Consider the following 23,761-nt stretch of genomic DNA (forward strand, 5'->3'; position numbering starts at 1 on the left):
GTTGCGGGTCAAGCAGAAAAGTCTGGGTCACAGCTTTCCCAGGTTAATATCTCTAGTCTACCTCCTCCACGCCGAGGGAATAAACAAATTAGAATGTCGACCAAACTACCGCGGGCGACGTTGGCGCAGAAATTACACGTGCTCGACTACTTTCATCAATCCGATAGTCCCCAGTTGAAAACCGTCGACAAGTTTAAAGAGCAACTCTCAATTTCAACGTCGTCGTTAAGTGAATGGTTGAAAAACGAGCCAGAGTTGCGTAGGCGGTACAGCGAAGCCAAGTTCAAATCGTCCAAGAACGCCAAGCGCAATGCAACGTTCAAATACGAGGACATCAACAAGGCCATGGACAAGTTTGTCCAGGAACGACTAGCAAGGAACGGTCCAATTAGTGAGCCCGTGCTTCGCGAACAATGGGCGCGGTATGCGCAACAGTACGGAGTAGACGACCCCAAGCGGTTGCACAGCTTTAGTCACGGCTGGTTAAGTCAGTTTCGAAAGAGACACGGGATAAAGACAAACAAAGTCAACAAGGAAAGGGGGAGGGTCTCCAAGTATACACAGGGGCAAGGAACTAGCGTAAGCCAAAAGTCACAAGAGCCGGGATCCGGCCACGACGGATTATCACCCCCCGCTTCAATATCGATACATCAGGGGGCCGACTGTCCGATTGATGTTTCTTATACGAGTACCCAGTCTATGACTCCCAGTGAGTTCAACCATGCGGCAATGTTTCGAGTCGAAACTGAAACTACTGAGACTGCAGAAACTCGACAGGCAAGACCGCCCAGTGTGGATGCAGATCAGGATATGGATGCAGATTTCATGTGCAATCATGAGGAAACGCACCATCATCAGAGATCAAATCACAAGTCAAACTTGCACGGGTCGGGAGCCCACTCGCAACTTGCAAACGCATCTCACCCAGCACATCCTGCTCAACTTGATCTATCTAGAAACGGGTTCGGTGTGGAGCTCCAATTCGAAAAGACTGAGAGGTCAGGGAGGGGCCATCAGCAGGGACAAGATCTCCACACGTCAACTCTCCGCTCCTCGCAGGCCATGGCACATAACAATGTCTCAGTACCGCAACGCGTTTCCTCTCACCAGATGAATCAGTTGACACCTAAATCAGCAAACGTGAGCAACCGCGTGCCGAGAAGCAACGGCCCGCCAACAATCGTAGATGTCGAAAGGTTCATATTTGTTACGGGCGACAAGTTCTTCCACAACCATCAGCAAAGCTATCCCAACACGTTTAAATTGTTTCAAAAATTCAAGGAGTCGTACTTTGATGAAAAGTACCTTGCTGAAAGTGCAAGTGTGGACCAAATTCAGAGCAGCCACAGCGATCCAACTTTATCTGAGTAGGAAGTTATCATCTAAGAGGTCAACAACTGCTAGTGGTTTCGTCTACATGTGTGATTTGAAAAAGTGACATGCATTATATCGAATTGGTGAAATCAATCTCATCATGAGCAAGCTCGACATTCAATCCAGGCTTAACGTTAATCGGCTGCTGGCTTTCCAGCCCCTTGACGGGATCCAATTTGCATTTGCAGGTGCTGCACAGCCTGGTGCATTTTGATATTTTAAAATCAACAAGATCAATCTCTTGCAGCTTTTGCGTGGCGGTGTTCATCTCGGACACGAGTCTTGTCGGTGGAAGGATAGGTTTCTCTGGAGTTGCGTTTGACTCCACTTGTGCGCTTGTGCCAGCAGCTTGCAGGTTAAGCAGGGTGGATTTGTTGATCTTGGTGTTTATAGCAGCATTAGCTTCGTCGTGTTTGGCATATAAATAGTTCCGAAGTGCCATCTTGCTGTAGTTATATAATTTTTGACGATACTGTGATTGGCCTTGAGGTGCTGCAACAATTGGCAAGCGCATAACTCCGATGTATGGAGTTGGGCAGATTGGCCTATCAGTAAAGACCAGTATATCCAGTGCGTTCTACTTTTCTATTCCAGCACACCACAATTCGAAATATACAATACTTCTGATGTTCTTCTTTATGGTATATATGTCCCCATCAGCTATCATCGCTGAGAAGTGCATTGCTATCGTCTTTTACTCCACCTCTTGGTGGCTGTTTTATAATTTTGCAGCATACTGTCCGTTTTCCTCTTGGTTTTTCCTGTGCTGCATACACGCAAAACAAGAGTGGCCTGATTTCTGCACCTTTCATCATACCACCATGCCCCTTACCGATTGCATCGAAAGGAGGTTTCTGCATTTGCTCCATCTGACAAAAGCCGTTTCCTGGATAGGCATTTCGTCTTTAACGAGATATTTTACAGCAGGTTTGAAAACACTGACCCGTCTGATATCATTTCCCACCACTTTAGTTAAACGCATTACATAATACAAAAGACGAAACTACCAAAACAACGGCCACCCACCCTTAACTTCACCCCCCACCTATTTTGCCGCTGGGTTGTGCGATTGAGGCGTTAACTTGAGCCCAATGATGACAATCCCAAGCGCAATGGTGAGAAACTTGAACTTTAAATTGTCATCCACGAGCGCGTCCCTGTTCTTTGATTTCCTCTTGGATTTCGCTTCCTTGGCTCCCCCCATCACTAGATGCTTGATCTGGTTCAACATCCCAACTTCCCCTTCGGAAGACGCAGAAGAAGACGATGCATATTCGCTCAGCTGCTGCTCTTCAGCTTCGTCGTCCGCCGCGTTCAACTGCCAGGTCATGTTCTCATACTCTGCTGCGTCGCTCTCGTTCTCACTTAGCGGATACAACTCGGACCGCTCAAACACTTCAGAGGCAAATTTCTTGACGATCCGGTCGTTGACAAAATTACTTTGCGCGTGCTGACGCGGGCTGTCTTGGTCTTCATCTAGTTCGAATATGTCAAAGTTGCCAATGTATTGCTCGTCTGGGTTGGGCACGTGACTGGCATCGCAAATCAACCCCACGGGACTCATCGAAAATGGCGTATTTGCGTCTCTGGCATTGTGCAAGACAGTGTTGATGGAAACGGACCTTAGCACGCGTTTCTTGTTGATCAACAAGTCGCGCGAGTCTTTGATCAACTTGGCATCGGAGTATTCGTAGCCATTCTGCCGTAATGAGGTCAACGACTGTTTCTTGGCCAACCGCTTGATGTTCTTTTTTTGCTTTTGTAGCTCAAAGCCAATGTAGGAGAGCAACTTTTCATTATGTAGCTTGAGTGATTGTAGTTCGAATTTGAGTTTTGTAATCTCCTGTCTTGTGCGGCTGTCCGAGTTTAAACAGCTGGATCTCTTGGAAGACAGTTCAGAGTCGTCGAATGAAAAGCGGTTGTTGCCCTCGGTGTCAGTTTCGGGTCTCATGTATCCATTCAATGCAAACAAGGTCCCCTCTCGGTGGCGCGACTTGCTGGAGTCAACGTCAACAGACTCCTCAATCACATCGAATATCAGCAGGTGCCGTTTCGAGCTTTGGCCCTGAGGCATGGATGATACCCTCGTTCCATTTTGCTCTTCAAACTCGACTTTGACGGGTATTATATCGTGACTGTTATATCGCACGTGGTTTGGCTTTGTTGATGAGTACCGTTTGACAGTTGCATCGGCCATTTGCTCAAACACACCGGCATCTTCAATCGAGTTGCTTGGTGCTAGTTTGAACGGAGATAGCACAAAATCCGTCGGCTCGGGCACTTTTGGTTTTGATTTCAAACACGTGGGCAAGGACCTGCGTTTGCGGTTTTTCGACTCTGGGTCTGGAGATGGAGGAAGAATGGCGGTTTCCGCGGGCGGGAACTGAAAGCCATGAGCCACCTTGATTGAGCCCGTGGAGGTGTCCTTGAGACAGGAAGAGTCGTGGTGGGGATCCTCCTGCATGCTATGATTAAGAAGATCCAACTCGCCCTCGCTGCTGTCAATGTGTTTTTCTGAAAAATTGAGCAATGAGTAATTGGAGTGATGACTGAGAGCGTCAATATCTCTGTCCAATGCTGCAACTGTTTTTTCACTACTTGGTCTCACTTGGCTAGCCAAGCGTTCACACTGGCGGTTTAAAAACTCAATTTGGTCCATTAGAGCAAGCTTTGAGTTTTTCTCCACTTCAAACTGGTTTTGCAACACCTTGTAGTCTCGCACAAGCTTGTCGTATTTCTCCTCCAAAAGGTCCCTACTGTGGTCACCAGTGTTGACCTGTGGTAGTGTGTTGCCAACTGCTTCACTTTGATGTTGTAGTTGGTTGATTTTCTTTTGCAAACAATCAACAGTTTTCTGGTAAAACTCTTCTTGCTGGTTAATGAGATCTTTGAGACACTCTTTTTCCACTTCCATCTCCCCCATGGCCCTTGCAACGGTTTGGATCTCCCTTTGAGCTGCTTCCAAGTCAGCTTTCCTGTGCTCGAGCTCGTGAACAAGTAGCTGGTTCTCTGCTCCAATTCCCTCCACTTTCAACAACATGTCTGCATATCGTCGCTCCAATGCGTCATATTCTTGTTTACGGGTGTCTAAATGAAAGTTGTCACTTGGCATCACTTTGGTTGTTGGTGTCTGCAGTTTAGCCGGTTTATCCGGAACAACACTCGTGTTTGCCTTTGACTTGTTAAATGCCAACGGCAATGCTGTCGTTACTGGTTTCCTTAGTAGATGTTCTGTTTGAGTGATTACTGTAATCTCATCACTATCTCGATGGTTTGCAGACTGTCCCATGCTACTGAAACCAGGAGAAAATACGCAGTTCTTGATTTCGATGCAACGCACAGACAAAGGCTTGATTTTGATTTGGTCTGGTTCTCTCGCTACTGCCTCTTAGACCATGCACGCCGTGGCAATATCTTCAGGTTCTACTGTCAGTTGTAGTGCCGCCAAGGGTATTTGAAAACAAACAGCCAGTGAAAATAAATTTCTACCCCCTTGAATAAACCAAGTTGGCTCTGAAAGAGAAAGTATAGACCCAAGATCGTGGATAACCTCTCCCTCTTCTAAATAAACGCTGTTCCACCTTTGGCCAGGAATTTTTTTCTTTTTTGGTTTTTTAACGGTGGTTGTTGTAGAGGGTTTTTCTGTGAGAATGTGTACAGTTCATCTGTTTTGGTTTTATCCACATACAACTCGGGACACTGGAATTATACACAAGCAAAGAACAATAAACCTTACATCTACCAGCATGCCTCGAAAACAGGCACCTGCTATGCCTAGTAAGGCACACCCTTGCTTTGTTTGTTTTTACAACTGCACTGAAGTCACCCGTGTAACGTATGCTAGTGTGGAGATGGCAAGCAAAGGAGGAAGTAAGTGTCGCGTTTGGTAATTTCACGACAAGCAAAATGTCGATTGCCTAGACAACTCAATGCTTCTATTGTAAGGAGTAGCTATACAAACGCAAGTCATGGAACTGTCATCATTTTTCCATATTCAAGCCAACCGTCACCCACTCTGTACAAAACTCGCTCCCTCACCTAAGGGCCTGTTCCAAAGATGTCCCCGGATTCAAACTCTTGGTCAAGTCGTGTTTCTTCATACTGGCCCTTAGGATTCTCGGGTCTTTTCGCAATGTTCTCAACAATTGCGCTTGCACATTACTCGAGGAATCAAACCCGATGATGAAGTTGTATCCTTGAAAGTGCCGTTCTTGTTCTCTGGAGACTATCTTGGGTAGTGGTCTTGCGCCTAAGCTCGTTATGTCCCTGATGACGCCTCTGTTGTTCAAGATCAACTTACCAACTGTCGAGGCAATCTTGGTGGCTTCCTTTGTAACATGCAACGGATCCGTGATACGGGCTATAGCAAATAGTTCGTAGTACATTGTCTTTGGCGCTGTCAGCTGGGTTCTAGCCTGGTTGACTATCGGCGAGGTTTGAAAATTTTCCCTTCACCATTTACAACTGCGATGGCGCTACCAAATGAAACACCATCCAGATATACGGACTCTTGACTTTACAGTTCCTCAATCCCATACAATCCTCAATCCCATACACTCCTAATAGTGCTGGTCTGGGGGCAAAACAATGAAGTGAATGTCCACATGCATCTAGAACTCCCCAGCATCAGCAAGCCCAAACTCATCTATGTGGAGACCGCACTGTCCCGCCGCGTTCACACCCGATTGCTGCAAAATATTATCAGTGACAAAGTCGAAGTCACGTGCAATGATAAATTGCAGCCAGCTTGACAAGGTATCTCGGCACTCTTAGCACTTCAAAATCTAGCAACGACTGAGCTCAAAATTTTTCCACCAGCAACGTATACTTTTACTCCAGCATCGCTATCATGGCTTCCAACATAACATGGCATCCTAACTTGACGCACAGTGAGAGAAGTGCGTTGAGGAAACAGCAAGGTGTAACCGTATGGTTGACTGGTTTGTCAGCGAGTGGTAAATCCACCATAGCATGCGCTTTGGAACAGTCGATTTTAGCAAGAGGGTTGAACGCGTACAGGCTCGACGGTGACAATGTTCGATTCGGATTGAACAAGGATTTGGGGTTCAGCGAGGCCGATAGGAATGAAAACATCAGAAGAATAAGCGAAGTTGCGAAATTATTCAACGACTCGTGCTGCGTTACCGTGACGTCATTCATTAGCCCCTACAGAGCAGATAGACGGTTAGCTAGGCAGTTGCACGAAAAGGACAACTTGCCCTTTGTTGAGGTGTATGTCGATGTGCCAATTGAAGTTGCTGAGCAAAGAGACCCCAAGGGGTTGTACAAAAAGGCCAGGGAGGGGATCATTAAGGAGTTCACTGGTATAAGTGCGCCTTATGAAGCGCCAGAGCACGCAGAGATTCATGTGGAAAACCACTCAGGTTTGACCGTGGAGCAAGCTGCCGAGCAGATAATAGAGTACCTCATAAACAAGAAATACATTGAGTAGATATTTAAAAGGGTTGGCATTATGTAGTCACTTTACTTCTTTAAACTGTCCAATCTAGCTTGCAAGTCGTCCTCCACGGTCTCGGCACCGCCGTGGGCACCCACGCTCTCAGCTACTTTACCCACAGCTTCTCCATGTGAGGGCGCACCCGTGGGCGTGTCCTTTAGATTCAAGTTCAGGTTCAAGTCAACCCCAATCTCGTCAAGCACCTTGCCCAAGATCTCGTCAATCTGCTCTTCCTCGCCCAACTCGTCCTCGTCCATCGCCATGGCGTCGTCAATGGCGTCATCCATAAACTCCTGTTTCTGGTCCATCATGTCGTTCTCCTTGGCAAACTCCTGCGCGATTCTCGATAGCTGAGGCAAGTTCATTGACCTGTTCATACCACTCAACACGCGTGTAGCGTCCCTCATTGACATGGCCATCTGCTGGTTGGACCGTACACTTTGCACACGCAACGATATCGCCTGTAGTTGCGCCTTCATGGAGTTGAACTTTTGAATGTACGACTTGGTTCTAATCAAATCCTTTGCTTGGATCTTGGCACTGGAAATCTGCCCCTGTTTCGCCGACTTTTTAATCTCACTGATGAGCTTCTTTTCTTGCTGCTGCAACTTGGTCACTTCCCGACTGAGTTCCCTCTGCGTCTTTTCCAATGCTCTTTGATTCTTTCGAAGCCGTTCCTGCGGAGTGAGCTTCTTCCCGAAGGCCCATTCAAAGATCTGCGACATGATGTATTAGAAGTAACTTGTTCCTGGGGTGTGGTGTTGGATGTGTGGGTTTACGCCTTATCTCGGCAAACTGCTACATTTTTTCTGCGAAATTTCAAAAAAAAAAAGACCTATACTTTATACCCACCAAGAGCCAGCAGCACAGCACGGTGGGCCATGCCATAGCCGGCCTGGTATCCATTCCCACCAGCACCATAGTTGTGCACAATAATCTTGCCGTCGTCGCATTTCTCCTTGCAAACCCTAGCTCTTACTGAACGCATACGTACCCTCACCTTGAAAAAAAAAAAGGAGAGGATAAGGTCTACTTTTCAGTCTTTTACAATCTTGTCGACTGCAAAAAGTATCATCGTGATAGGCGCGCGCAATTTTCATTATTCCGAGTCAGAGAAGACATTAGCGAGCACCATACATGTACTAACCCAGCATGGCTTCCTATGCTTTGTTTATTCACCGTCATGCTCATTAAGTATCGCACGCAACGTCTCAAACACAGCAGCAGAATTATCTTGCGAAACGTCTTCTATTCCGTAATTGTAAATCGACCCTAGCCCGTACAATGCAATCGATGTGCACACCGCCATGGCGAGATATCCCTTCCCGGTGAACCCGTTTGGTAACGGTGGTTGTTGCAAGTTCTGACCTCTTAAATCAAGGAAGCTCATGTGTCCGGCAGCGTTACCCTGTGTCGGTACCTGAACTTCCTTGCACGCCTTTGCGTGGTTATCGCTTATGTTTCCCTGAAGTTTCTGTATCTCATGCGGATCCTCAACCAAGACCAAAGCCAAGCCTTGCTCCAAATGCCAGTCCACGTGACAGTGGAAGAACCACACCCCAGGGTTCTCCGCCACAAATCGAAGCACGAAGTATCCATTGGGACGCACTTCAATTGTATCCCTAATGACTGGAACTTTGGGAAACTGCAACAGGCCCCTATGGTCTGGAACGTAAACCACTGGTTCTTCAGGGTCATTTTCACTACGCGCAATAACCTGAAAGTTGTGTCCGTGCAAGTGAAACGGGTGCTTGCCGTCGTCCTGGTTGTTCAACACTAGTTCAATCACCTCGCCTCCGTGCAAGACATACGCGTTGGTGTTTGTCCCGTATATTTCTTGGTTTGCAGCTAGCTCGCCACTTGACAAGACGGTGTACAAAGTGGGCACCTTTGGTGGAGTATACGACTTGCCGTTGAACAAGGCATAAGTGACACCGTCGCCCAAGACCTCCATTGAAAAGTTGACCTGGATGGTCATGTCCGGCTCGGGCAAGAGCCTCTCGCCACTGAGAGGCACAAGTTCGAAATCATTAAACCCTTTTAGTTGGCCAACAGTCTCCTCGAAATCGTGGTACGGATAGTGTCCCGGGTTGTCGACTTTGTCATTGTACACAACATAGTTTGTCGACACCAACTGCAAGTCCTCGGGCACCTCATCCAACATGGTCATATCCAACACGTTGGCAAACCGGTAGTTCCTGTTTGCACCCGGCTTGGTCTTTACAAGAACAGCATACCGTTGGCCAACAGTGATGTATAGCGAGTCCACCGTGTATGGTTGCACGGGCACCCCATCAACCTCCACAATGACCAAATCGTGGTCTTCAATGAACAAATACTGCGACACAAACAAGCCCATGTTGACCACACGAAGCAAGTACGTCCTGTCCGGAACCACGTTCCAAGTGGCATTCTTTGTCTCATTGAACAAGCTATTCTGCGGAATGGGCTCGGCACCCGTGGGGTTGAACCGCGACATGAACAGCTTCATTATCACGGGTGTCTCCAAATGGTAATGCTCCGACACGGATAACGCCACTTCCTCGTCATAGACATACGGCACACTCTCCTCATCGTCTTTTTCGATGACAAACATCCCTCTCAAGCCGTCGCCGTACTGGCTGCCGCTATGGGAATGGTACCAGTATGTGCCGGTTTGGTTGCCAATTGTGAAGTCATATGTAAAGTTAACCAGAGGCCCAATGGGACACTGCGTCACCATTTCAGGTCCATCCTGCCCATTCTGACCTTTCATGAAAAGTCCGTGGAAATGCAAGGACGAATTGCGGTCAGGTAGTCCATTGTGAAAGTTTATAACCACCCGGTCATTCCTCTTGACTCTGACTATCGGATTAGGCCACTCGCCGTTGATTCCAATCATTCGTCTTGGAAAGACCCCATCGGGGTTAGCGTCGACATAGCCTATATTCCAGTTGAAACGGTGAGTCTTTGCTAATAACGGCGTGAGACAGGCGGACAAGAGGACCAATAGCACCAGCGTGGGACAGTACATTCTTGAAACCTAGCGTGGTGGCTGTCTTTGCAAATGGTTAGAATGAATCTGTTGCGAGTAGTATGTCCAAACCGGAACCCTTTTCCTGACATCGGCTCCACCAGAGCAAAAAAAAAGGAATCACCTAACAAGTTGATTTTGTGTCACTTGTCAAATTTTGCAATCACCACACCCAAGCAGCCACTTTTCCAAAAGGGGTCCCCCCCCCCACCCCCCGGTTTACTCCCAGTTTCTGGAAAACACCCTACCAGGACACGGGCAACTATCAGCAATAGAGTTTCTGGGAAACGCAAACCCGGCCCCTTTCCAATCGTGTAGACTCAGATCCACATACGCGCGCATGTGGTCCCTGATATACTGCAGCGTAGGATAGTCCTCCGGATCACAAGTCAAGCTCACCTGGTCTCGCGGCTGGTACACTCGCACATAATCCACCAAGAACTTTGCCGGCAAGTCCAACCTGCGGAGACTCAACGCGGGGTTCCACACCCTCGACAAGCCCATGTTGAAGATAAGCGACATGGGCTCGCGCGAGATTTGCCTGTGGCCAATCCACTGGTTTCCATGTAACGCTTCGCCCTTTAATGTAAACGTCTCCACGTCGTTGATAGCGAACCGCACATACCCTCCGCCTTTGGTGTCGTACTCCATGGCGAACCGGATAAACCCGTCAATCTCAACCGGGGTCTCGAGCGAGATCGACTCCTGGTACACCGTGCCAACGTCTTGTCTAACCATTGTGTTGTTGACATTGGCAATGTCCACGAACCGGTAATCCGGTCTCCACCACTCGTCAAAGGGCGCAACTTGCACAGTCTGGACCCCCCAGTACTTGTTGCCATGGTACAACCCCTCCACAATGTCAATCTCGGGCGCACCGCGACCCACACCCAAGCTAGGGTGGTCTTCTCCGAAACACGTGCATGAACTCAACCTTTGTCCCGGCAAATAGGACATCCCCAGATTGGCGGTGCTTTGGTTCGGCAAGATCCCCACGTCGCACTCGTCATACGTATAGGGCCACACGCCGTCGGATGACGCGAGGTAGCCTGGCCGCGCCAAGTTGCCCAACGACCACACCGCGGGCCATAGCCCGTTCTCCACCAGGCGCGGCATCTGCACCAGGATCTCCACCCGCGCCTGCTTGTTGAAACACAACTTGTTCCACGACTGAACCATACCGGAAACGTACAGCTGCTGCCCCACCTTGTGTTTGTCAAACGTGATTTCCAAACAGCCGTCTCTGGTGGTGACCATCAGCGGCAGGTAATACTCCAAGTCCTGCGTGGCTTGGTAGTACAAGTCCACCGCCGTGAAGAATTGGTCTTCGTACTCGGCAAAAGTGCGGTTCTCGACGTTGAATTCGTCGGAAAACACCAACGTCCAGCTTGATTTTGCAGGCAGCACAGGGCTATCGGGATCGACTAGATTGGTACGAATGGCCTTGAGCTGAGTATATGTTCTGTTGGTCAATTTTTCCAACCGGTGTCCGTTGCGCATGGGGTTGTTGAGCATGATGCTTGCCGTTATAGCATACGCGCACGCGGCAGCGAAAACCGTAGTCACCACCAACACGGCCACAAGAAACCGCCAGTTCAGTTTGCAAAATGGCAATCTCCAGTAGCGGGAACGCATTGGCGGTGCCAGTGACGCATGAGCCACCACTTCTCGAACCACTTGCACGTCTTCAGACTTCGTCTGCAACAAGGCTTCATCGAGGTAGTAGCCTGGCTCTTCAAGGTAATCAAACTTGCCGTTACCAAACGGCTGGAAAAAGCGCGGATCCAACGTCGTTGGCGGGGTATACGTCTGCTCGGTGGCAGTCTGAGCCGTAGACACAAGCGAAGTGGATGTGCTATCGGGGCTCTCGCGGAGCTGTTTTGGCGAATCCCGGTTGACCATTGAAGAACCCACTGACTTGTTTCACGAATGAAGAAAAAAAAAAAAAAGGCAATGCAAGATCTGTGCTTTTGCTTTGCCTTTCGGTTCGTTCTTGAGTAGAGTATTTGTAGTTATTATTGCCTGGTGTGTTTATCCAAGAGTTTAGGATTGAACCTGGAATCCATATTTTGCAGCCAGGGGCCCCATTTCGGAAGTGTGCGCGGCGCGCTCTCAACACGGAAAAGATCCAAAAGTGGAAACTCGTATACAAATCCGAATGAAAGCAACTGTAAGCAAGACACGAGAGTACACTACGAATCATCTCTCTATAAGATAACTTTGCCTATCAATTGAAAAAGCCCTGAAGTAAAGTACAAAACTGTATGTATATAATCTGGTATCCCTGTTTCATGATCGACTCAACCGACAAGACCTCGTTGCAGAGGTCGTGAGTGATTTGTCTCTCGACGTATGTTTTTTTTCTTTTCTCTTTTTTATGCCATTGGTGCCTCGCCTTCAGGTCCAATGTATTTGGGATCTCTCCATGGACCCACATCGCCCAACAACAACTCATCGTCGGTGGCAGGATCCATGCCGCCGTACTTTTGGGGCAAGTTCTGCGGAGGAATCTGTCTCAACAACTGCTTGGTATAGGAGTAGCCGTAAATGTGGATCTTTGACACGGTGACTGGGTCCAAGAACGGCTTGAATAGTTTGAATGCAGTGGAAAAGCCAAAGGGGGCATTGATTAAATAAAACTTACCCATCCTCTCCGGGTAGTAGTCCTGGCCGATTTTCGAGGCCTCCCTTACGTAGCCAATGACGTTGTATGCGGTGGATATCGATATCCCTTTCAAGTCCAATATCGTGCACGAGGTCTCCACCAAGTGTCCGGCTTCTCTGGAACACGCGGGCAAACGGTACTTGACCATGGCCTCGTACTCCCAAACCAAGTTCTTGAGCATTCTTTCCTGGGTGGTGATCTTGAGCATCTTGTTCAAGTCGACTTTGCCCAACTCTTCATAGTAAACAGGGCGGCCGTCCTTGTCTGTCTTGTGGTAGTAAGTGGGGTACATCTTGGCAACAATGGGTTTCTCTTCGTACTTGAAGTCCTTCATGATGGTGTTGGTGCCAAACTCGTCTCTCCACTTTTCACACTCGATAAACATCTCCTTCGCCAAGGCCAAGTCGAACTTCCTAGCTCTGAGAAAGCGCAATAAACTGGCGTCGTCTAATCTCTGCGCGTACCCCAACTCGACCAAGTCCTTGCGCATTTGAATCACCGCCTCGACTTGCTCCTCTGTTAAGTTGGAAGTGAAGCCGGTCAACTCACTAGGTGCGGTGATTTGCGGGTACGACTCCAACAAGACATCTTCTGAAACCTGGCTCATGTTATCCGCTGTCATCTTTAAAACAAGCTAGTGTGACTCAAAGTGGGTTGCTGTTGATGGTGGGGTTTGAAATTTGAAAACAAATCAGTAACAAAGAAAAAAAAAAAAAGTAGACCAAAGTGCCTAAAATGGTAGGGTATCCCGTGACTGTATGTCCGATGAAGATCTCTCCCGTGTGGCTCTGGAGATCTTGAACACAGATGAGATGCAAAGAATGCGGTGGTGCCGTGGGATGTGTGTCTCTATCTATAGCAGTGGTGGGAATAAAAGAGAGTGTTGAGAATACAGAGATGTTTTATATGAAAACTACAACAACAACAAAAAAGAAAGAAACATTTTTTTTTTTCCCTGCGCCAGCGGATTGTTGAAAACACCAGCGAGTTGGAGCCGATGGGGGAGCCCAGCCTAGAAGAGGCAAACCGAGCGTCCATCTCGTAAAAACGAAACACCACATAGGGAGTCACTCGAATCCAAATGCTACACCCTGGCCAGACTTGATGCCTTGGGTCTCTCATCGTTGGCAACCATGTTGTTATAGACCGCCACTACGCGCCCAGCCCGCCCACACACCAAGCGAAACTCAACAAAAATAGATTTTTCTGTAGGTCACGTGATGGTCGTTGTTTCGCATTGCTGACGTGGGTAGCAATCGTATGGAGGCTTCGGATGCATTATCAAACACACACGTGTCTCTTGCAAAAGCTGCTTGCACCGCCACCCACGCCATCTCGTGCTTGAAACTGGGTGATAAGAGCGTTTGGAAAAGCGTGGGTTGGGGCTGGACTACATTGCCATGATCTCTACACGGTCCATGGTTCCGCTCGCTTGGTCTGAGGATAGGGTTTCTTCCAAACAACATCTCCGGCCCCTATTTGGCTAAGCAAGGTAGCGTGGTCCCCGAGTGATCCTGAAGATATCTGTATTGCTGTGCTGCTCTATTGTTCCTGCTCTTTGACAATCTGTCAGTAGCATGTATTTAGTGCAACCCGGTTACGTCAAACACCTCCCATCGGCTTTAACCACTTGTCGAAACTTCCTTTGTCGGTTAATTAGCCGCAGCCAAAAGCGACAAAAGACGACAACGTGGTTAGTTTCTGCAAAACGGTGCGAAAAGTACACTACTGAGCTGAGCAGTTACTACTCCGCTACCAACTGCTTCGGTTCATCAGTCCCGTGATCATAAAACATATTATTACAAAATAACACTACAACTCTAACAGCCCCTCGTTATCAGTCAACTTGCGCTGCTTGATTTGCGTGAAAGCCATTTGCGAAGTGAACTCTTGACTCTGCCTCCGTTTTGTCCACTCATGATACTGCCGCTGCTCCCTCCTCTTACGCTTCCCATATCGTCGCTTTGCAGTGCAGCCCCATTTCGGTCTATTGTTAATGTAGATATCGACGATGTTGATCTATGCTGAGGATGGACATCGCCGTAAAACTTCAACTTCAACGACGCCAACGCGTTGTCGTCGACTATAGATTTGTAACTGGAGCCAAGATTACCAACACCAGCGCCAATGCTGCTGCCACCGCCAACACCTCCTCCACTTCCACCACCATTGCTAACCCCGACGATCCCCCCACTAGCACAATGTAAGTTTAGATCCGAGGAGATGATCATGTTTCGTGACACGTCCAACCAGGCCCTGCTCAATACGTCGTTAGTGAACCCACGCCACAATACATAGTCGTTTTCCTTCACAGATAGATAGTTTGATGGGTACTCACACCCCTCGAGGTAACTCTCCAACTTATGGATCTTGTTCATAATCCTTGTGCTTTGGATCTGGATATCCTTTAGCGAAACCTTTGAGTTGATAAACGAAAAAATCTCCTCGTTGCCGTTGTATAGCGATTTGCTAAACCCTTCAGTCTCGTTCCCACCATGTAGATTCAAAAACTCCAGCTTTTCAAACTCGAGCGAGCCGATTTGGTAAAGCTTCTCCTGCACGGCGTCATCGCTGAGATCTCCATCCATGTTTATCCCTTCAAGGTTTATCGAGTGGTCACTGTCGCTAGCGTTATCGCGAATCAAGGGCAGCGGCTGCGCCGAGCCGGGCTTAGAGGCTGCACCCACGTTTCGTTGTGGACTTGCCATTGGCGAGCTCGGTTGACTATTCATCTTGTGCGCTGCAATGGTGTTGAAGTCCAACATGTGCACCAACTCTGTCATTCGCAAATACTTGTCAATGAGGTACGGCGTCGTGGGCAACTCGTGCGATGTCTCATCCAACCCCAAGTCGAACCTCTTGACCTCATGACTGAGATCAAGAATCTTTTCATTGAAATCGTTTTTGCGTCCCGTTATCCTATCAAAGTACTCGTAGACTTCAGACTGGTGCTCTCTTAAAAATGCATTCATCTTGACGAGATGCGGTTCCTTATGCGGACTAAACTCCTGTCTGTTGGCCAAGTTCAACAACACTTTAGCAATCAATGTCAAGGTGCGTTGGGTGACCCCCGTCTGGTGGTTCTTGGTTAAATAGAATAGTTTCGGGTTGAGTATTGCCGGGCAGAAGAAACGGAGGAAAATAAACGCGCTAACACAGTTTAAGCTGGTGACATTGTCGTCTGCCGCGCAAAACAACTCCACCTTGGTTCGAAAGTTTTTCAATTGCGTCTTGATCTGCTGGGGGATGTCGTTGGATGTGATGTAGATCTTGTGCCAGAGCTCTTCGGCATAGGCGTACAAGTTTTGGAAGTTATTCTCCACCATCTGCTTGACCCTTTCGTCCCTCTCATTGCTATCTTCTTCCTCCGAATCGTCTTCCTCATCACTGCTACCACCAAGCAGATCAGGCACGTCTCCTTCCGGGTAACCATGTCGCGCCGCTTTCTCTTGCAACCTTACATACCGCGGATCCACTTCACAATTCTTTTTCTCGCGATTGATCTTTGCAAAGAAGTCCCCAAACACTTTTTCCAAATACTCCTGTCCGATTCTGATGTTGTACCTCTCCAACGCCTTGGAGAAAATGGACGACCCTCGGAAAAGCGTGTTGAACACATTGCTCTGGGACGTGTTCTTGGAACCATTGGTGAGTTTATCCCCAAGTGTTGCAAGTGATATCTCCATCAACACCTTAAAAAACTTTTCCTCTTGGTTCAAGCACTGGAAAATGTCGAGCAAAATGACACTGACGCGCTCAAATTCAGATGCGGCAACGTTTTCATTAAAAAAATGAACGAGTTCATCGATTGGTCCGTTCTTGAGCAAAAACTCCAAGCTTTTGAAATGGAGACTGCTTGGGATGTGGAACTCCTTGAGGTGGACTTGGAGCAAGAGTTTGCCAATGGGGATGTTGCATGGGTCGTATATCGTCAATCTGACGATATCGAGACTGCGGTTGCTATTAAAGCTTGTCGAGATTGGAATGGACTTGACTTTGATTCCGGTGGAGGGCGAATTGGTGCTGGTCATGATGGTGGAGCTAGTGCTGATTTGCTTTGTCAAGATATCGGGCGTCACGTAAATAGTGCCAATGATCTTATCCGACGGAGAATGTCCATTGTTTGGGTTGCTGCATGTTTTGATCAAAATGTGGATCATTTGCGTGGATATCGGCAAGTTTGTCAGAAACTCCTCTTTCCAGAACGGGTTGACTGTGTGATTCACAATTGCCGTCCGTGACCAAGGGTAGCCCCACATTCTGATTTCCGCGTAGATCTTGCCCCCCTTTGCCGCATCGACGCTGCTTGTTTCAAACTTGGCTTCAATGATGTCAACGGAAATGTTTTTCGACACTCGAAAGTGATCGCGTGAAAAGTCTGAAACCGTTGGTGTGCGGTGCAAATTTGCGGTGGTGACCGGTTTGGACTCGCTGTTGAATGATCCAATGTACTCTCTCTTGGCAAAATAGTTAAGCCCCACAAACCAATCTTCGAGATCTATATGCAAGGGAAACTCAATGTACACTCTTTGGTTACTGGCAATGCACTTGCCATCGCGCGATAAAAACGGGGTCAACAACAACTGGTCCGCTGTTAGAGTGCTAGTGGTACGGATAGTATTATTTAGCCGGAGTTCTTTCAACTGGCCCAAGAACAACACGTTGGAGCTGTTGAAGATGGAGTTGTGGATCTCGCGGATCTCAGTTGAGTATAACGACTTTACATCGATTGAGTATAGCAAAGTGCCGTCTAGCTCGCTTATAAAGTTCAATATCCCATTTGAGTTCAATGCGCCCATTGTGTAAAACCATCCTTCGTTGATGTAGTAGTTGTTTTCACTTGCGTGGTTCAGTACGGAGTCATCAAAACTGCTATTGAAGTTTGAGTCAATCTTGGGTTGGTAGATTGGCCCTCTCGGCCCCAGGATGATGTTCAAGTTCTTTGACTTGTATGGCAACGGACCGTATAATTTGAACCGGCATACTAGCAATTCATAAGGAGTGGCACTAGATTTGGACGGTGGAACAACCTGCTTGTTTTCGCTATACCATTTCTTGGCCAAGCCCTCCGGCTTCAAGTTCTGCCAGGCAATCAAGGTGCCTATCAAGTTGCCAAAGTTTGTCTTTGACGCGATTTTGACGTACAACTTGTCGTTGGCAAATGTTTTGATGAATACCGTGGGCGGGTCTTCCTCGGGCGTGCTGGTGTCGCCGCCATTCTTTTTGTTTTTGTTCTTTCGAGTCGGTAGGATTGACGACGCAGTGGAAACGGACGAGGTGGAAGTTGACGATGTGTGTAGTTGGTGTAGCAGCTGTGGCTGGGTCTGCTGCAGTTGCTGCAACTGCAAGCTTTGCACATTCGGTATAATTTGTATGGAGCAGGACTGGAGCGCGCGGAGGAGCAAGTAATCGTTGCCGTGCTGGTCAGTGGAGTACAATTGTCCAATCGCGGTGATAAAGATGGACTCAACGTGGATCCAGCTGATGGAGTCTGTTGAAACCAAAAAGCTTGAGCCGTGGAAAGTGCCTTTTGAACGTGATAGGATCCTATGGAAAGCAGTCTGATGTGTCATCTCGACGGGTTTGGAAGGTCTAACAAGCGTGGTTCAGCTACAGCGTCATAAACCCAGCACCGGCGGTTACTATAACGAGGGTAATCTGTGGAGATGAAGAAAAGAGCGAATAGACGTTGGTTCTTTTGGTGTGGAAATAACCAACCTGTTTGGTTCTCAAAATGTTACCACAGCAGACTCTCTTTTTCGCTCGCCAAAGGTCCTCCAGATACACCCACGCGACGCGTGCCACGTCAGAATTAAGTTGTAGACGAAACTGGCACTTGAAACCGTGTTAGCAGGACATAGCTTAGAGACCACCCCTTTAGCAGGTCGGGGTTACCAGGAAGGAGAGGACGCGAAGACGTGTTTACAGATGTTGACCCGGGGGAAATTCTACCTAGGTGTGGGTAGTAGCTGTAAACATTTTTTATGAAGCCAGCGTAAGTAGAAGTCGCGGTTTACACCAATTCTTGCGTTTGACAATCAACTGCAAGAGCCAAACAACTGGGTCTACTCCATGCGAACAAGTTTCCTAGTAGCAATAAGTACTGCTCTTACCCTTCCGCTTCCCCACGCTTGTGAATAAGTGTTGGTGTAGCATCTTGCAAAGCTACATGCGGACTAGACTCCCAGGTGGGTGAAATTCTACTCTTTTTACGATTTGAGTTTGGCGGCTGTCTCTTCAAGCTGATGATTTTGTTTCGTTTTCATACCAGCTGTAGCAGACACACCTATCACCTTCGAGAGTTCACCGATCATCATCCATTTCACATTTCATCACCTCTAGTGTTGCAACTGTTAATATACTTGATTGGTTTTTTGAGTACTCCAAGGTAAAGGCGAGAGTGAGAAAACCACAACCAAAAAGATTTCACGACATTCCATCAACAACCAACCACTCAATCCATTTGGCAGTACAAGGCTGACACAGCATTCATTCCTTCAAACATTCTTCATTCGTTCTGTCTCCCCTTTAGCTTGTTCAACCACAGTTTATTTGCCGACTATAATGGACTCGCGCACGCCTCCTCAGCCATTTCGGTCATTTTCAACAAACTCAAACTTATCAGTGGTTAGCTCGTCCACCTCGTCCACAAGCACCACGGCTAATACAAACGGACCCTTGTTGCAGTCCACGGCCATGAGAACCAACCTGTCGGGTCCGTTAAACATCAACAATTTCAACAAACCTAGCAATTATAAGGACCACTTGTACTACAAATGCGAGGCCTTGAAGCGGAGATTACTGGCAATCAAGGGAATAACGCCGTTTATGAACCTCGCATTCAACAATGCGGAAAAGTTGTGTGATCAGCAGTCGCTAAGCTTGGCCCAGGAAGGCAACGTGGCCAGCTTGGACCGGTTTTCCATGCAGTCATCGAATTCCATGGGCAGTGGCAATTTGCTTCAACAACAGAGCAGGTCTGCTAGTAACGGCACCGGTAATACTCGCAGCTCGAGCCATAGCTATGGTGTTGCAAATATCCATGAAAGCTTGCTAACATTCACCGCGGGTGTGCTACCCGCGAATATCAGTGTTGACCCGGCAACGCAATTGTGGAAGTTGTTCCAACAAGGTGCTCCCTTGTGCCTTATATATAACCATGTCTCGGGTTCCACAGACAACCAGTTGGTTGTCGTTAGCTCGGACGACTTACGAATTTGCAAAAAGTCGGTTTACGATTTCATTGTTGCGGTGAAAACGCTCTTTGCTTTTGAAGAAGACGAGTTGTTCACCATATCAAATGTGTTTTCCGATAGCACCCAGGACTTGCTCAAGATCATTTCGTTTGTCAATAAACTATTGGATAGCGGCCTGCAGCCAACAACACTCGGACAAAAGGAGCAAGACGACATCAAGTTGGATGTGCAGATTGCCGACGAGCGGTCCAAAGTGTTTCGAGAAATCATTGAAACCGAAAGGAAATACGTGCAAGATTTGGAGTTGTTGTTGAGCTACAGAAACCAGTTGTCCGAAGCGGACTTGCTCTCGCTGGAGCAAATTCACACATTGTTCCCCAACTTGAACGATATAATCGACTTCCAAAGAAGATTTCTCAATGGACTCGAATGCAATATAAATGTACCGGTCAAGTACCAAAGAATCGGCTCGGTCTTTATCCACGCAAGTCTTGGTCCATTCAGAGCCTACGTGCCGTGGACAATTGGACAGCTTACGGCAATTGACTTGATCAACAAGGAAAATGCAAATTTAAAGAGATCCTCAAGCTTGATTGACCCTGGGTTTGAACTTCAATCGTACATCTTGAAACCGATACAGAGATTGTGCAAGTATCCATTGCTTTTAAAAGAGTTGATCAAAACAACCACACCCGAACTGTCCAATGGAGAGCCGGCAGACTCCCAGGCTTCTGAATTGCACGTGGCAAGATCGGCAATGAAGGAGGTGGCCAACCAAGTCAACGAAGCACAGCGAAGAGCAGAAAATGTGGAAGTGCTCCGCAAGTTGATGGAAAGAGTCAATAACTGGAAAGGATTCAATCTACGCGACCAAGGCGAGCTCCTCCATCATGGGATAGTCAGAGTCAAAGACGCAGAAAATGAAAAGGAGTACGTGGCCTACCTCTTTGAAAAAATCATCTTCTTTTTCAAGGAAGTGGGCACGGAGAAGGAGAAACCAGACAAAAAGAACAAGTTTGGAAGCAGAAAGAAATCGAGCTCGACAGTGTCACAATCAACGGCAAACTTGCTTGAATCGTTGAACGGGAAAAACGATCGCACACCGTTGGAACTCCGGGGTAGGGTCTACATTTCGGAGATATACAACATCAGCCCGCACTCCAGTAATGGGTACACATTGGTGATTGCATGGTCTGGCAAGAAGGAAAGCGGTTCGTTTACACTAAAGTACCGGTCAGAAGAGGCACGCGCGCAATGGGAACAATGCCTACGATCGTTGAAAACAAGTGAGATGAACAACCACATTTCACGTAAACTACGTGACTCGCAGCTGTCTGCAAACACCAACGACTCATCCATCTATGAGTACATGGGCGGCGAGTCGCCAAAGGCCTTGACCGGTGACCAGCAGCGCAACTCGTTCAACGAAACTCGACACCACTCTTCGTCTTCAACGCAATCGATGATGATGATGATGCGCAACGGCAACAGATCAAAATCAGGCGAGTTTTCCCGTCTATCTACATCGTCCTCAACATCCTACAACAACAGCTCCAGCACTACACCCGTGTCATTGGCGCCAACGTTGCCGTCGCCGGATGTCAGCATACGCTTAATCTTTAACAACGCCGAGCTTGCAGATTGTTTAATGGTGAGCTCGCAGATCCAATTTGCCGATTTGCACCTGAAGATAGCCCTGAGGATATCGGCGAGTGGGCTCGTGAGAGACCATCTTGTGATCAACAAGCTACGGTATAAAGACGAAGATGGTGATTTCGTGGTGATGGACTCAAACGATGACTGGAACCTTGCTATGGACGAGTTGGACGCTTCTCGTGCACTAACCATTTGGGTGTCCTAGAGTGTATATGGTGGTAGTAAGTAGAACAGACGTCTCCCGCGACCCGCGGCTAGCCGCGGCTAATAATGTCATGATGATAAGCAAATCCTCTACAAGTTCTGACCCCATTTTGGCTATGAGTAATTTGACTCATTTGATTTGACCAGCGCTGCATGCAGTGCTTCAGGAGATGAGATCAAAAAAACGGCTACCAGTCTGGAAAAACTCGAGTTCTATATTGAGCCACCAGATATGCCAGTACAAGGCTGAACCAAAACCCCAAGCATACACCCCACACGCAATGATACCCAGTCTAATACGCCAGACATGCAAACGTCTAAGAGCAACTTCAACGAGAAGACCGTACTCACCGGCGGTCAGGTCCCTCCCCAGGGCATTCACTCGGAATCTAACAACTGAACAGCAGGCAATTCTAAATCAGCCACGAGCCAAGGATCAAGTAGAAGTGTGCATAGTCGGTGGCGGTCCCTCGGGGCTAGCCACAGCAATAAAGCTAAAGCAGCTAGACCATGAACATGGCGCTGGCGAAATGCGAGTCATCGTCTTGGAGAAAGCGGCTGATTTCGGAAGCCACATTGTGAGTGGAGCCGTGATTGAGCCGCAAGCGCTCCGCGAACTATTTCCAACCAAAGACGACGGTGGTGACGATGTTCCATTGCCGGCGGATATGGTGACCAAAGTCACGTCGGACCACATGATGTACTTGACGCGCAACTCGGCGTGGCCCTTGCCTGAACCTCCGCAGTTGGCAAACAAGGACAAAAACTTTATTGTTAGTCTCAACACGGTGGTGAAGTATCTCAGCGAGCAAGCTGAAGAGTTGGGCGTGGAGCTATACCCGGGCATCAGTGTGAGCGACGTCATATACAACGAAGCAAAGGATGTGGTGTTGGGTGTAGCGACGCAGGACATGGGGTTGGACAAGAACGGCGCGCCAAGGGAGACTTTTGAAAAGGGAATGGAGTTCAACGCACGAGTCACCGTGTTTGCGGAAGGGTGCCACGGGTCATTGTCAAAACAAATAATCAACAACTTCCAACTTCGTCACGATTCAGCCCCACAAACATACGGTTTAGGGCTCAAGGAGGTTTGGGAAGTTGACGCGTCCAAATTCCAGCTGGGCTACGTGGGGCACTCGTTGGGGTATCCGTTGACTCGCGACTCGGCCGCGTATGGGGGTGGATTCATCTACCACTTTGGCGACGGTCTTGTAGCTGTGGGGCTCGTCATTGGCCTCGACTACGCAAACCCGTACATCTCCCCCTACCAAGAATTTCAAAAAATGAAAACCCACCCGTTTTATGCAGACACTTTGCGCGGAGGCAAGTGCATTTCCTACGCGGCGAGGGCACTAAACGAAGGCGGGTACCAAAGCATCCCGCAGTTGTACTTCCCCGGCGGCATCCTCGTCGGGTGTTCAGCGGGGTTCCTCAATGTGCCAAAGATAAAGGGCACCCACACCGCGATCAAATCGGGAATAGTTGCTGCTGAGTCTATCTACCACAAACTCAGGGACGTGCCACATGATGGCGACGAGGAGCAATTCGAGTTGGACATAAGCCAGCGCCCTGTCACTCTCAAGGAATACGAAACCGCATTCAAGGAGTCGTGGGCCTATAAAGAGTTGCACGCCGTCCGCAACGTCCGCCCCAGCTTCAACTCGCCCTTGGGCACATTAGGCGGATTGGCCCATTCCGGGTTGTCGACAATGCTAACACAGGGACACGAACCTTGGACGCTCCAGTATACCCACACCGACGCCGAGGCAACCCAGCCCGCACAAAACTTCAAGCCCATCGACTATCCGAAACCAGACAATGAGCTAACTTTCGATATCTTGACCTCGGTGGACCGCACAGGCACCTATCACGGCGAGGACGAGCCCTGCCATCTTCGCGTTCCAGACCAGGACTTGCACAAACACGCCGAGCTCAGCTGGCCCCGTTACCAAGGTGTGGAGCAACGGTTCTGCCCAGCTGGAGTCTACGAGTATGTGGAAAGCGACTCCAACCGCTTGGGAGTCGAGTTCAAAATCAACTCGCAAAACTGCATCCACTGCAAAACTTGCGACATCAAGGTCCCCTCTCAGGATATCAACTGGACCGTGCCTGAAGGCGGCGACGGCCCAAAGTACTACATGACATAACTTCTGCCCTTTCCAGTACAAACAATAAAAAGTCATTATACGTTATAA

At 48.3% G+C, this 23,761-nt stretch overlaps 12 protein-coding genes across 12 annotated transcripts; 4 read left to right on the forward strand and 8 right to left on the reverse strand. All coding sequences in view use genetic code 12, as the record gives it.

The window, feature by feature from the left end:
- Nucleotides 1–93: 93 nt before the first annotated feature.
- On the forward strand, nucleotides 94–1,371 carry LODBEIA_P47620 (uncharacterized protein; the record flags this gene model as incomplete). The annotated part of the gene is made up of 1 exon (XM_066975019.1): nucleotides 94–1,371. One exon carries the CDS (start codon nucleotides 94–96, stop codon nucleotides 1,369–1,371), a length of 1,278 nt encoding a protein of 425 aa, XP_066831700.1.
- Nucleotides 1,372–1,444: 73 nt separating this feature from the next.
- LODBEIA_P47630 (uncharacterized protein) lies at nucleotides 1,445–1,816 on the reverse strand (the record flags this gene model as incomplete). Its single annotated transcript, XM_066975020.1, has 1 exon — nucleotides 1,445–1,816. The coding sequence occupies one exon, from the start codon at nucleotides 1,814–1,816 to the stop codon at nucleotides 1,445–1,447; it is 372 nt and encodes a 123-aa protein (XP_066831701.1).
- A 603-nt stretch (nucleotides 1,817–2,419) lies between these two features.
- Nucleotides 2,420–4,663, reverse strand: LODBEIA_P47640 (uncharacterized protein; the record flags this gene model as incomplete). Its single annotated transcript, XM_066975021.1, has 1 exon — nucleotides 2,420–4,663. The coding sequence occupies one exon, from the start codon at nucleotides 4,661–4,663 to the stop codon at nucleotides 2,420–2,422; it is 2,244 nt and encodes a 747-aa protein (XP_066831702.1).
- Nucleotides 4,664–5,408: 745 nt separating this feature from the next.
- LODBEIA_P47650 (mitochondrial 37S ribosomal protein bS6m) lies at nucleotides 5,409–5,759 on the reverse strand (the record flags this gene model as incomplete). Its single annotated transcript, XM_066975022.1, has 1 exon — nucleotides 5,409–5,759. One exon carries the CDS (start codon nucleotides 5,757–5,759, stop codon nucleotides 5,409–5,411), a length of 351 nt encoding a protein of 116 aa, XP_066831703.1.
- A 464-nt stretch (nucleotides 5,760–6,223) lies between these two features.
- On the forward strand, nucleotides 6,224–6,826 carry LODBEIA_P47660 (uncharacterized protein; the record flags this gene model as incomplete). Its single annotated transcript, XM_066975023.1, has 1 exon — nucleotides 6,224–6,826. The coding sequence occupies one exon, from the start codon at nucleotides 6,224–6,226 to the stop codon at nucleotides 6,824–6,826; it is 603 nt and encodes a 200-aa protein (XP_066831704.1).
- Nucleotides 6,827–6,858: 32 nt separating this feature from the next.
- On the reverse strand, nucleotides 6,859–7,557 carry LODBEIA_P47670 (uncharacterized protein; the record flags this gene model as incomplete). The annotated part of the gene is made up of 1 exon (XM_066975024.1): nucleotides 6,859–7,557. The coding sequence occupies one exon, from the start codon at nucleotides 7,555–7,557 to the stop codon at nucleotides 6,859–6,861; it is 699 nt and encodes a 232-aa protein (XP_066831705.1).
- Nucleotides 7,558–8,003: 446 nt separating this feature from the next.
- LODBEIA_P47680 (uncharacterized protein) lies at nucleotides 8,004–9,845 on the reverse strand (the record flags this gene model as incomplete). The annotated part of the gene is made up of 1 exon (XM_066975025.1): nucleotides 8,004–9,845. The coding sequence occupies one exon, from the start codon at nucleotides 9,843–9,845 to the stop codon at nucleotides 8,004–8,006; it is 1,842 nt and encodes a 613-aa protein (XP_066831706.1).
- A 219-nt stretch (nucleotides 9,846–10,064) lies between these two features.
- On the reverse strand, nucleotides 10,065–11,747 carry LODBEIA_P47690 (uncharacterized protein; the record flags this gene model as incomplete). Its single annotated transcript, XM_066975026.1, has 1 exon — nucleotides 10,065–11,747. One exon carries the CDS (start codon nucleotides 11,745–11,747, stop codon nucleotides 10,065–10,067), a length of 1,683 nt encoding a protein of 560 aa, XP_066831707.1.
- Nucleotides 11,748–12,220: 473 nt separating this feature from the next.
- Nucleotides 12,221–13,132, reverse strand: LODBEIA_P47700 (uncharacterized protein; the record flags this gene model as incomplete). The annotated part of the gene is made up of 1 exon (XM_066975028.1): nucleotides 12,221–13,132. One exon carries the CDS (start codon nucleotides 13,130–13,132, stop codon nucleotides 12,221–12,223), a length of 912 nt encoding a protein of 303 aa, XP_066831708.1.
- Nucleotides 13,133–14,351: 1,219 nt separating this feature from the next.
- LODBEIA_P47710 (uncharacterized protein) lies at nucleotides 14,352–18,083 on the reverse strand (the record flags this gene model as incomplete). Its single annotated transcript, XM_066975029.1, has 1 exon — nucleotides 14,352–18,083. The coding sequence occupies one exon, from the start codon at nucleotides 18,081–18,083 to the stop codon at nucleotides 14,352–14,354; it is 3,732 nt and encodes a 1,243-aa protein (XP_066831709.1).
- A 991-nt stretch (nucleotides 18,084–19,074) lies between these two features.
- LODBEIA_P47720 (uncharacterized protein) lies at nucleotides 19,075–21,567 on the forward strand (the record flags this gene model as incomplete). Its single annotated transcript, XM_066975030.1, has 1 exon — nucleotides 19,075–21,567. The coding sequence occupies one exon, from the start codon at nucleotides 19,075–19,077 to the stop codon at nucleotides 21,565–21,567; it is 2,493 nt and encodes an 830-aa protein (XP_066831710.1).
- Nucleotides 21,568–21,847: 280 nt separating this feature from the next.
- LODBEIA_P47730 (uncharacterized protein) lies at nucleotides 21,848–23,713 on the forward strand (the record flags this gene model as incomplete). The annotated part of the gene is made up of 1 exon (XM_066975031.1): nucleotides 21,848–23,713. One exon carries the CDS (start codon nucleotides 21,848–21,850, stop codon nucleotides 23,711–23,713), a length of 1,866 nt encoding a protein of 621 aa, XP_066831711.1.
- Nucleotides 23,714–23,761: the final 48 nt, after the last annotated feature.

Source organism: Lodderomyces beijingensis (genome assembly GCF_963989305.1).
Source record: "Lodderomyces beijingensis strain CBS 14171 genome assembly, chromosome: 6".
Taxonomy (NCBI): Eukaryota; Fungi; Ascomycota; class Pichiomycetes; order Serinales; family Debaryomycetaceae; genus Lodderomyces; species Lodderomyces beijingensis.